The sequence below is a fragment of the Procambarus clarkii genome, chromosome 23, assembly GCF_040958095.1.
Source record: "Procambarus clarkii isolate CNS0578487 chromosome 23, FALCON_Pclarkii_2.0, whole genome shotgun sequence".
NCBI classification, from domain to species: Eukaryota; Metazoa; Arthropoda; class Malacostraca; order Decapoda; family Cambaridae; genus Procambarus; species Procambarus clarkii.
The window spans coordinates 33,919,022-33,931,211 of record NC_091172.1 but is presented as its reverse complement, the minus strand read 5'-3'; the positions used below and the strand labels follow the sequence as shown (position 1 = coordinate 33,931,211).

Sequence of the window (12,190 nt, the reverse complement as noted above, 5' to 3'; positions counted from 1 at the left end):
CGGGCACAGGTGCACATGGTGACGGCTTGCTTCACTGCGTCCAGCACGGCTGTACCCCTGCCGTGCCTCACCCACCGTGCCTCACCACGGCCTCCCTGGGCACGCCCCCGCCCTCCTCCAGTACGTGTTAGTATGATTGAGGAGGGTGTTGAAATGTGTTGCGGGGGAGATGTGGGCGGTGGTGGGGGCATGGGTGTGGCGCAGGGTGTGCACGTGCTGTGGGTAGTGTAGGAGAGTTGTGGGGGTGCGGCACTGTTGTTGTTGTGCTTGGTGGAGGAACCTACATGTGGCCGTTTATGGTATGAGTTGGGTGGAGGGGAAGTGTTGGAGGTGGTTGGGGAGCACATGTGGCAGCTCACATGGCACACAACTACACCCACCTGACACAACACATCCTCACACAAGTGGTGGTGGTGGTACGAGAGGCTTGGCCAGGGTGTAAGGGTGAGGCAGGACTGCTAGTGTGGCAGCCTAGCAAGACGCACCTCCCTGCTGGCCGCGGACGGCAGTGTTCACCGCCTCCACAGTGCCAGTCTCCCTCCCGCTACCCTCCACAGTGCCAGTGTGCCCCTCACTACCCTCGACAGTGCCAGTCTCCCTCCCGCTACCCTCCACAGTGCCAGCGTGCCCCTCACTACCCTCCACAGTGCCAGCGTGCCCCTCACTACCCTCCACAGTGCCAGCGTGCCCCTCACTACCCTCCACAGTGCCAGCGTGCCCCTCACTACCCTCCACAGTGCCAGCGTGCCCCTCGCACAGACAGCACCTGCCCTGGAGAGTGCTAGTGTGCTGGCAGCTACCGCCAGTGCCCACGTATACCCACTACCCTGCCCTTCATAGCAGCAGCGTGCCCGCTCCTGCCAGTGTGACGGTGGCACTTGTGCCGAGCACCTCCAACCCTGGCTGCAGCCCGCCCACCGCCGTCATGGGCGGCACCGGCAAGCTGCAAGTACGGGCGGCACGGGCGTGTTCCAGGTTGGTGGAGGCTGGAGGACGTGGGTATGGGCGTGTGGCGGGCGTGACCAGGGGCGCCTCGCAGCACCTGAGGCCCCTGCTGGCCAAGCTACCCAGGAAGATGTCCCGACCCACCCTCGCCGCCCTCAGGCGTCGCTTAGTACCGTCACACAGTGTTGCGCCGTCACAAGATGTGCTACCCTCACAAGGTGGGTCGTCCTCGCACGGTGGGTCGTCCTCGCACGGTGGGTCGTCCTCACACGGTGTGGCGTCCTCACACGGTGTGGCGCCCTCGCACGGTGTGGCGCCCTCGCACGGTGTGGCTCCCTCGCACGGTGTGGCGCCTTCGCACGGTGTGGCGCCTTCGCACGGTGTGGCGCCTTCGCACGGTGTGGCGTCCTCACACGGTGTGGCGTCCTCGCACGGTGTGGCGTCCTCGCACGGTGTGGCGTCCTCACACGGTGTGGCGCCCTCGCACGGTGTGGCGTCCTCGCACGGTGTGGCGTCCTCGCACGGTGTGGCGTCCTCGCACGGTGTGGCTCCCTCGCACGGTGTGGCTCCCTCGCACGGTGTGGCGTCCTCGCACGGTGTGGCGTCCTCGCACGGTACAATGAGTGAAGGCGAGGGTTGCCCCCGGGAGCGGGTGGCGGCGGCGGGAGCCCATCTTGTGGCCAAGGGCAGTATAGTGGTGCAGGAGAAGCTGCGGGCGGCTGGGCGGAGCATGAAGAGGCAGCCTAGAGCAGCCCTGGGAGCAGTGAGGGCGCTGGCAAGACGCCACAAGTGGCCCTCCACCACTCCACCGCCGCCACACACGGTGAGCTACTCACTGACACCAGAGCCATAGCGGGTAATCTAGTGCACAACACATTTGTGAAAGCATTTGTATTGTCTTACCCGTATCAAGAGGCTGTTGTAATGTTCCGGTCTATTGGAGGCTCGTCATCCTCCAGGGTTCCTTCAAATACGATTGCAGACCTGTTCGAATATTTCACATGTGTTCCAAATTTTCCAAAGGTACATGCAATGAGTCATATTGAGGGAAGAAGTAATGTACTCATCTAGTTGTACACACCTAGTTGTGCATGCTTTGGCTCTTTGGTCCCGCCTCACAGCTGTCAATCAACTGGTGTACAGGTTCCTGAGCCTACTGGGCTGTATCATATCTACACTTGAAACTGTGTATGGAGTCAGCCTCCACCACTGCCTAATGCATTCCATTTGTCAATCACTCTGACACTATGACACTAAAAAACTTCTTTCTAATATCTATAGAAATCTATATCTGTGTGTGTGTGTGTTACGCTCGTGGTGTCCCGTCCTCCCAGTACTCTCACTTGATGATATATTGGACTTGTACCCAAGATTGACCATGTAATGTATCAATTATACAATGTATGTATGTGATGTAACTCTTAAATCTGTGTATCTATGTATTTACGTATGAAGGTTAGCTTAGCATTTTAAAAGCACCGAATCACCTTCTGTGTTTGATTGTTCAATAAACCCTTGAACTATATGTTTAAAACATCTCTCACCCTGTCCCTGGAGAACAGAAGAAAATGTATATATGCTGGTTAGCATTGTAAATGTGTGGCCACGTCTGTGGTAGAAAAAAATAATAATAAAAAATACTCAGGCGTATAACACTTTGAAACTACTGACGGTTTTGGCCTCCACCACCACCTCACTTAGCTGGTTCCAACCGTCTATCACTCGGCAAAGGAAAACCTTCTAATATTTTTTTGGCACCTCTGTTTCCTTAGCATGAATAGGTAAATAATGAATAGTGAGTGGGATTGGGTGGTTATAGATAGGAGCTGCCTCGTATGGGCCAATAGGCCTTCTGCAGTTACCTTTGTTCTTATGTTCTAATACTGTAATGACGACTGTACCCATCATGACTACGGGCCAGCGCTGGGGTTCTCATCTACAACCTTCCCTCTCCTTCTCCACCTTCCTTCTTCACCGTCCTGGATGAATCTTAAGATAGAATTTGGTTACTTTGGAAGGTTGGTATAGAGTGGATGATAAGGGTCCACCCCGGCTCCCACTCAGACCACCCCATCAACCACTAGTCAACCTTCAGGTCACGTTTAACGAGACTAGCGCTCAGCGTCCGGCCACCAATCACACACATTCTATTTTATAGATAAATATTGTTCCTGTAACATAGAAACTAACCAGATATTTTTTGTCATATATTCTTTCGAAGTGGTTGTTTGGTTAATAACAAGGACAATTATATACCTAATATACCAGTTACGTATATACCAATATACCTAAATTAATATTGCCAAGATTTAATAACTTCTTATAAGAAATATATTTTACATTTCAGTCGACTATAGTACACACAGTCTGTATTACGGAACGCTTGGGCAATTATGGGTTATATTTGAATTTCATCAAGACAGTGGTCATAAAACAAGACTATAATTACCAAAATATGGTCATTGTTTTGTGTCGTCATGTGAACCACTGTTACACACACGGTGCTGCTCAAGTGTACAGTGTATAATAATGTATAGGATACACAACAGTTGAAGGGAACACTATGTATGAGAAGCCTACCTCACCTTGAGGTTACCTTGCGATGATTTCGGGGCTCAGCGTCCTCACGGCCCGGTCGTCGACCAGGCCTCCTCGTTGCTGGACTGGTCAACCAGACTGTTGGACGCGGCTGCTCGCAGCCTGTCGTATGACTGACTCACAGCCTGGTTGATCAGGTATCCTTTGGAGGTACTTGTCAAGTTCTGTCTTGAGCACTGTGATGGGTCGGCCAATTAGGCCCCTTATGTGTAGTGGAAGCCACACACAACAGTTGAAGGGAACACCGTGCCAACCTTAGCTTGCATAGCCTGTATATTGTCCCGGTATATAGTCGCCAGATGGCCTCAGCAGTTTAAAGACCATATAATGTAATGAAATAAAATACTGCTTAGAAAACCTGATAATGTGTCCGTATGTTCTGAGAGAGTTAAGACAGTGCCGTTATATTAGAGGTAATCCCAGGAAATCGTCAGAATGAACAGTCGTCACACGCAAATGACCTCTTCCGGATGAGTCACAGATTTATACCAGCAAACAGTGGAACCAACTAGAAAAGAAACCAGCCTTGACCTTATTTTTACAAACAATGATGAATTGATTAGCAACATAATGATTGCACATACATGTTACTCGGATCACAACCTTACCGAAGTACAGTCAGATATGGGCAGTAGAGATGTGCAGTCAGTATCAAATCCAAAAAGAGGATTTATTTTTTGCAAATTCTGTTTTAATAATAAACTCATTAGGTGGGAATTAATCAACCGGGACGCCATAAGCTGGTAGCAGCAGCCAGACAATAGTAGACTACACCAGTGCCTGGAGAGAACAGACACAGTACCACTAGACATGTTAGAGCCCCACGCACCACTAAGGAAAAAGATAACAAAATGACAATTGGAAGGAGATCGACGTTCTCTCAATAGGCGAAGAAAACCATCTACAGGAGCGCCCCGCTCTCTCACAAGAACGACGCGGAAGGCTGTGTAGTGAAGTAGAAACAATCGAGCTAAAGCTACAAGAATCAACAAATCCAGGAGAGACAGTGAACAAAAGTCCTCGATGAAATAGAGAGGAACCCGAAGGGAGCCGGTCGGCCGAGCGGACAGCACGGTTGACTTGTGATCCTGTGGTCCCGGGTTCGATCCCGGGTGCCGGCGAGAAACAATGGGCAGAGTTTCTTTCACCCTATGCCCCTGTTACCTAGCAGTAAAATAGGTACCTGGGTGTTAGTCAGCTGTCACGGGCTGCTTCCTGGGGGTGGAGGCCTGGTCGAGGACCGGGCCGCGGGGACACTAAAGCCCCGAAAGCATCTCAAGATAACGTCCATGCAAAATCTCAAACAAAAACCTCATCTAGTATTGGGCCCTTGTGCAAGGGTGATGCAGTTATCAGCAATTTTTTTTAATTCTAAGGATATGTTTAAAATTGAAATTGAAATAAGTTTATTGAGGTAAAATACACACAAAGGTATGAGGTAGCGCAAGCTAGTCTCACCCCATTCAGTACATCATGTTCATACATATATAGAAACATCACAAACAATAAACATATTACCGAACATTCTGAGAGATAAACATAGACATTTCTTCCTTTACACAAGTAGTATGTTACCAGACGTACACACACATACTTTTATGACTAGGTATGTTGACAAATTGCAAGAGACATTCAGATAATTCAACAAAAAGTTACAATCTTGTGGATATAGTAGGACTGTTTTCACTGAACCTTTAAACGCACTGAAGATCGATAATTCAAACGAATTCTTCATGAGTGTGATATCAGCATCAAATCATATATCAGATGTTGCCCTAACCCTAGTGGACTTTGAAGTAGCCATAGACACCATTTCCATGTTTTCCGCACCAGGCCCAGCTGCCTGCAACTCTTCATCAAGATTTGAAAAAAAACTTACGGGCACTAAATATAATTTGGAGACGACGCCTTAAGTGTTATCCCTTGATGCATTTAAAACAACGGAGACGGCGCCACTCCTTGTGAGTAAACTGGTGAGACAATTGTATCAACATGAGGGGACCAAGACCTTCTAACACTCTCCCTCTAAGACAAGGCGGCATACCTGGCCCACCTCTCACGGTCTTCAGAAGACAACTAGACAAACTCCTCCATACGATAGCAGGTTAACAGGGCTGTGATTCATTCGTCAGACTGCGAGCAACGGCTTCTAACAGCTTGGTTGATCAGACCACCAACCAGGAGGCCTAGTCAGAGACCGGGCCGAGGGACATTGATCCTGGAACCAAGAAAAGGTAACCAGAAGGCAAAGTAGCCAAGCACCTGTGGCTGCTTGTTATATGGAAGCCTGTATTAGTAGTGTAACAATTATACCAGTAAACAGTAAGTATGCCTAGTCATAAACATTACGAAAACCTAAGATTAATAAGACTTAACTATTAGCTCTAGTATTATTAATTTATTTTTGGGGTTTGGTATTAGAGTGGAAACATTGTGGCGCCAGTATTGCTGATGTTGACCAGACCACACACTAGAAGGTGAAGGGACGACGACGTTTCGGTCCGTCCTGCATCATTCTCAAGTCAACTTTAGCCACGTTATTGTGACTCATCGCCTGCATACAGTATTGTTTATGTTGAGGCGTAGATGTTGTTGTTGTTAAAGATTCGCTACCTGGAACAAAGTTCCAAGTAGCACGGGCTATGGTGAGCCCGTACCTACCAATGTAAACATCTACGCCTTTGGAGGCGTAGAGCGAGTTAGGTTAGCGTGTAGACTGGCCACCGTCCCCATCATCACACAATGCTTACTGTTATAACAGTTATTGAGCCGCGTCTTAAAGGTGTGTGCTGAGCTTGTACCGTCATCCACAGGGGGTACAGGGGGCAGTTTGGTGTAACGTTGTACAGGTGTGTGGGGCGCGCCGCCTCGGGCCCACACCTGTGCTACACCTGCCCGCCTATACTGCCATACCCTCATTGCGCCTAGTCAAAGCTCTACACCTGCAAAGGTTCTTAATATTTGAGTGTATTGTAATTCTTCAGTCTTTTATTTGTTTGTTATTTTGACATTGAACAAGTTGAATCTAATCTAATGTATCTGTGGCTTAGTTATGGTGTTTGGGTTCCACCTGCGTCTCCTGCTTGTGGAACAGTGCTGGAACAGTGCTGGAACAGTGCTGGAACAGTGCTGGAACAGTGCTGGAACAGTGCTGGAGCAGTGCTGGAACAGTGCTGGAACACGTGGCTGTGAGTGTTCTCACCTAGTTGTACTTGCTTACTTGTGCTTGCGGGGGTTGAGCTATGGCTCTTTAGAGCTCAACTTATATTAAGTACATATTAAGCCTCCCAACTCTCAATCAACTGATCCCCTCCCCACACACACACACACTCAAGAAGCATATCGTAGCAGCTGTCTAACTCCCAGGTACCTATTTACTGCTAGATGAACAGAACCATCAGGGTAAAAGAAACTATGTCCATTTGTTTCCGCCATCGCCGGGTATCGATCCCCGAACCCTAGAATTACGAATACCGAGCGCTGTCCACTCCGCCGTCAGGCTCCCCAGCCTCGTGTATTCACCTAGTTGCTCTTGCGGGGGTTGAGCTCTGCTCTTTGGTCCCGCCTCTCAACTGTCAATCAACTGGTGTACAGATTCCTGAGCCTACTGGGCTCTATCATATCTACATTTGAAACTGTGTATGGAGTCAGCCTCCACCACATCACTGCCTAATGCATTCCATCTGTTAACTGCTTTGACACTGAAAAGGTTCTTTCTAACGTCCCTATAGCTCATTTGGGTACTCAGTTTCCACCTGTGTCCCCTTGTTCGCGTACCACCCGTGTTAAACAGTTTATCTTTATCTAACTTTGTTACAAAGTGGGTGCTCTGTTGGGTTAAAATCAAGGTAAGGGAGTTCCATCCAGTGGGGTTAGGAAAGGTCCGGCCCCCAGGGAAACAGTTCCCAGCAAACAAAGGTAATACCAAAAATTATCTATCGTCTGGCGTAGATCACCTAACCCTCCTCACTAAAGGGTGATGGAAACTCCAGTTAACATTTACTTTACTATAATTTATTAACCCTAAACCCCACAAGTACAACACAAATACTTTACACCTCGATCCATTGACTCTTGGATCCCGCCTTTCTAGCCACTGGTTGTTTATAGCAATGACGCCTGTCCTATTTACCTATCATATCTAGTTTTAAAATTATGAATAGTTTGCTTCCACAACCTGCTCCTTAAGTGCATTCCATTTTTTCACTACTCTCACACTAAGAGAATACTTCCTAACATCTCTGTGACTCGTCTGAGTTTCCAACTTCCACCCATGTCTCCTCGTTTTGTTAATATTACGTGTGAACATTTAATCTATTTCCACTGTCAATCTCCCGAGTATTGTATATGTTTCTATCATATCCCCCCCACTCCCTTCTTTTTTCTTGTGTCGTAAGGTTTAGTTCCTTCAGGCGGTCCCTCGTAACGCTGGGACAAGCCTCGTCGCAAACTTCCGAGCCTTTTCCAGTTTCCTTATGTATTTCTTCAGGTAGGGGACTCCATGATGAGGCAGTGTAAAGGCAGTGTAGGCAGTGTAAAGCGTCCTAAAAGCCTCCTCACTTAGGTTTTTGAATGATGTTCTAACTTTTGCCAGTGTAGAGTACGCTGCTGTCGTTATCCTATTTATATGTGCCTCAGGAGTTAGATTAGGTGTTTCGTCCACTTCCAGGTCTCTTTCTCGAATAGTTACAGGTAGGCTGTTCCCTTTCAGTGTGTGTGTGTGTGTGTGTGTGTGTGTGTGTGTACACGTTCCATCAGCACTTATCAGTGACTACGTGTGAGCGAGGTCCAGCTCTCTCTGCCCCTCCCGCCAGCCTTGTTGTACTTGTTGTGTTATAATTTAAATATTCTGACGTTCAAATGCTTTGTCAAATCTTGCTTTAAAGTTGTGGAAAGAGGTGGCTTCCACACCTTTTTTCTAGTCATTCCACTCGTTGACCATCCATATAAGGTACGAGTATTTCCTTATATTTCTTGGACTCATTTGCGTTTCCAGCTTCCACTTGTGTCCTCTCGTCCTACTCTTAGTCACTTTAAAGAGGCTGTTCTTGTCCATCGTATTACTTCCCCTCGGTATCCTGTATACTGGAATCATGTCCCATCTGTGTCTTCACTCCTCCAGAGTTAAGATCTAATACCCCTTATAAGCTATGCTCATAGTTCAGACTTCTTAGCTCCGGCATTAATCGTTTTGGAAAACTTTCTATTTTTTAGTTTTTATTTTATGCTTCACGAGGTGTGGATGCCATGTCTATGTTGCATATTCCAATATTAGTCTAGCAGAGGGTGTAGATTGCAGTGAAGAGCATCTACGTTCTAAACGACGTCTAATGTTTGCCAGTGTACTTCATGTTACTGGTGTTACCTCTATTGACGTGTCCCTCTAGAGTTAGTGTTGGAATTATATCCAGTCCCAAATCCTCTTCTCCTTCCTTCTCCTGTAGTTGCCTTCTCTGTATGGTTACCTTGAGGTGCTTCCGGGGCTTAGCGTCCTCGCGGCCCGGTCGTCGACCAGGCCTCCTGGTTGCTGGACTGGTCAACCAGGCTGTTGGACGCGGCTGATCGCAGCCTGACGTATGAGTCACAGCCTGGTTGATCAGGTATCCTTTGGAGGGGCTTATCCAGTTCTCTCTTGAACACTGTGAGGGTGCGCATACCTTCTTTCTCTCTCCCTTTCACATCTTCATTGTTTACTGTTGTTGGGATTGAATTCTGGCAACAAATTGTTTGTCCGCTTCTGGAGTTTGTGAAGGTCATCGTGTAAACTCCAGCAATCCTCCTGGGTTTTACATGCCTCGTTAACTTAGCGTCGTCCACAAACATTGATATGTGCGAGCTCACTCCTTCGGTTAGGTCGTTCACATAAATTAGGAACAGCAGGGATCCCAGGACCGACCCTTAGGGAACTCCACTTGTTACCTTCCTCCAACTTGAAGCCTCATCTGACTGTTTGGTCCTTTAGGGTAGATGGTCCCTTGCCCAGTGTAATGTTATCCCTGCTTGCTTCTCCAGCTTCAACACCTGCCTTTCATGTGTGTAGGGGGGGGGGTGGAGGAGCATGCCGATGTGAGTGTATGAGGGTGGTGGTGTGCAAGAGTGTGGAGGGGGTGCTGGTGGAGCATGAGGGTGTTGGGAGAGGTGAGGAGGTGAGAGTGGGTGGATGCTGGAGGTGCATGATGCAGGGGGTGGGGAGAGGGGGGAGGGAGGGGGTGATGGTGGTGTTCATGAGGGTGGGAGGGAGGGAGGGGGTGATGGTGGTGGTTCATGCACCGGAAGTTAGGAGCCTCTTCCTCCACTCCCCGCTGGCCATCCCGGCACATACATCACTAATAATCAGCCGCCTCCGTGTTTTTTATGTCTCGTCAAGGGCCAGTGTAAGCGTGAGAGTCAGGCGTTGATTCTTAACCTGGCTTCCTTGTGCGGCTCCTCGTCTCTTGCTTCCCACAACTTGCACATTATTTACTCTTTTTATGTTTCTCGTGAAAGACAAACTGGATTTTTGTCTACACGTAAAAATCCACTAAGACACAGCTACATAGGAAGGTAGTGGAATGGACATAGCAGAGTGGCGCCAGGGCTAAGAGGGTTAAGATGTGAGGGGACATTATTGGAACCAGGTCTCAACTCTAGATGACAAAAAATAGGGATATGATCACAACATAGAAGGTACTGAGGGGAATAAACAAGAGGCAAGGACAGTCTCTTTTAAAGTAAAAGCTGGAAGAACTGAAAGGAAATACTCATATCGTGTACAGGTAATCAACAGGTGGAATACACTGAAAGAACAAGTTGTGTAAGCCACCTCTTTCCACGACTTTAAGATTCAGATCCGGCAGACAATTCAAACGTCAGAATAGTTGAATTATAACCAGATGTGTACTACAAAGGTAGCTGGTGGGACATAAAGAGCTAGACCTCCCTTTCTCGCAGTCAGTGATAGGTAAGTAGGGAGATGAGGTGAGAGGAGAGTAATGTGGGCCAGGGGAGCGTGGGCCAGGCGCGGGCCGCACTCTGCCCGCTGAGAAACACTGCTCCACCCCGCCCGACCCTCACTGGTGCTTGCAGCATTTAGTGGAGTTGCGGCAGGAATTGATATTAAGTGTGCCTGTTAGGTAAGACTGTTTACGACAGCTGGCCGGGGATACGGAGCTTCTGACAAGTTAGTTTTAGAAGCATGATGATTAACATTGTGTGACCAGCTGGGGGGGGGAGGTGGTGTTGTGTTGACCAGCTGATATAATGAAATAGTCACTGATGGCGTCAGAGTTTCTCTCCTGGGGGTCCTTCCCATATTGGTCTCCGAATGATGATAGCACTGATGAGTTAGCCAAGACTTTTGCTCGTAAACAGGAAATTGATTACCATCTTGGACTGCCTTTGAGCAGCCTGAGGGCAGTAGTATTCGGGGAACATCATTAAAATCTACTAGACTTTACGCAACGTGAAATTCACACCAGTTCCTCCATCTATCATCATTCTATTATGCAGGAAGAACCGCACGTCTATGGGTCATCCAATAATGTTAGCAGACTTCTAGATGTTACCACTGCTAGACTTAGGCTCGGCTACAAGTACCTCTGGGAGTTTGTAACATCTGCTGATGTAGACTTGACTACATGTAAACTGTCAGCAGAACTGTTTACATTGCGTCATTATTTAAAGGCATGTGAAAAAATAGCGGAATTCAGAGATAACACCATCAATGTTGTTTAATTAAGATGTGTGCTTTATTCATAATGATGTACTGCTGCCAGGGATCTTAGCCAAGTATCCCAAATTTGCTTACTGTAGGTGCAGCCTGTACATGACTGTAAAGCTGCCGCCCAGTTGGGTGGGTGTGGAGTACATGACTGTAAAGCTGCCGCCCAGTTGGGTGGGTGTGGAGCACATGACTGTAAAGCTGCCGCCCAGTTGGGTGGGTGTGGAGCACATGACTGTAAAGCTGCCGCCCAGTTGGGTGGGTGTGGAGCACATGACTGTAAAGCTGCCGCCCAGTTGGGTGGGTGTGGAGCACATGACTGTAAAGCTGCCGCCCAGTTGGGTGGGTGTGGAGCACATGACTGTAAAGCTGCCGCCCAGTTGGGTGGGTGTGGAGCAAGACCTAGTAACTGTGTGACTCACCATAGATGTAAAGTGCCTTGTATAGTGACTGTTCTGAGCCTCTTGTTGAATCACTTGTGACACATAGACTTGATATATATTTGTGTTATACACACCTAGTTGTGCTTGCGGGGGATTGTGCTTCGGTTCTTTGGTCTATGTATGTGTATACATAAATGTGTATGGATATGTATACATAAATTCTTTCCAGCCTGTACACTTCACAGACGCCGTCTTGTCCAATTTGGTGTGATACACAACACACCCAACATGAACCTGAGTCCTGGCGTTGTTGCTGTTGGCTCTTCCCTTGCCACAGTACATACTCAAGTGCCCCAACCTTCTTAACAAACGTGACCTGACTTAACACTTGCTCCTTTCTCTTATTCTTACTCCTTTTCTTAACACTTTAATTATTCTTACGCCTTTTTGTAACCCTTATTATTACCTTCTTCTTACTCAATAAATTCTTACCTTTCATCTTATTCTTACCTGTTAATCGATTTATCTGTTCCTCACCTCTCATCTCGCTTTCTTACCTTAGTTA

At 48.0% G+C, this 12,190-nt stretch overlaps 1 protein-coding gene across 13 annotated transcripts in view; it reads left to right on the top strand.

Annotated features, from left to right (window-relative positions):
- Dlg5 (Discs large 5) overlaps positions 1-12,190 on the top strand; it is a 365,892-nt gene that overhangs the window by 193,615 nt on the left and 160,087 nt on the right. Inside the window, exon 1 of one of the 13 annotated variants that reach the window (XM_045751452.2) lies at positions 298-1,768. The exons of 11 other annotated variants lie outside the window; for them this stretch is intronic. In XM_045751452.2, the coding sequence (XP_045607408.2) occupies positions 926-1,768 (843 nt within the window). In that variant the 5' untranslated portion in view covers positions 298-925. Of the gene's footprint in view, positions 1-297; positions 1,769-12,190 lie in introns of those variants that run through there. One more of the 13 variants, XM_045751453.2, reaches the window with a different exon arrangement.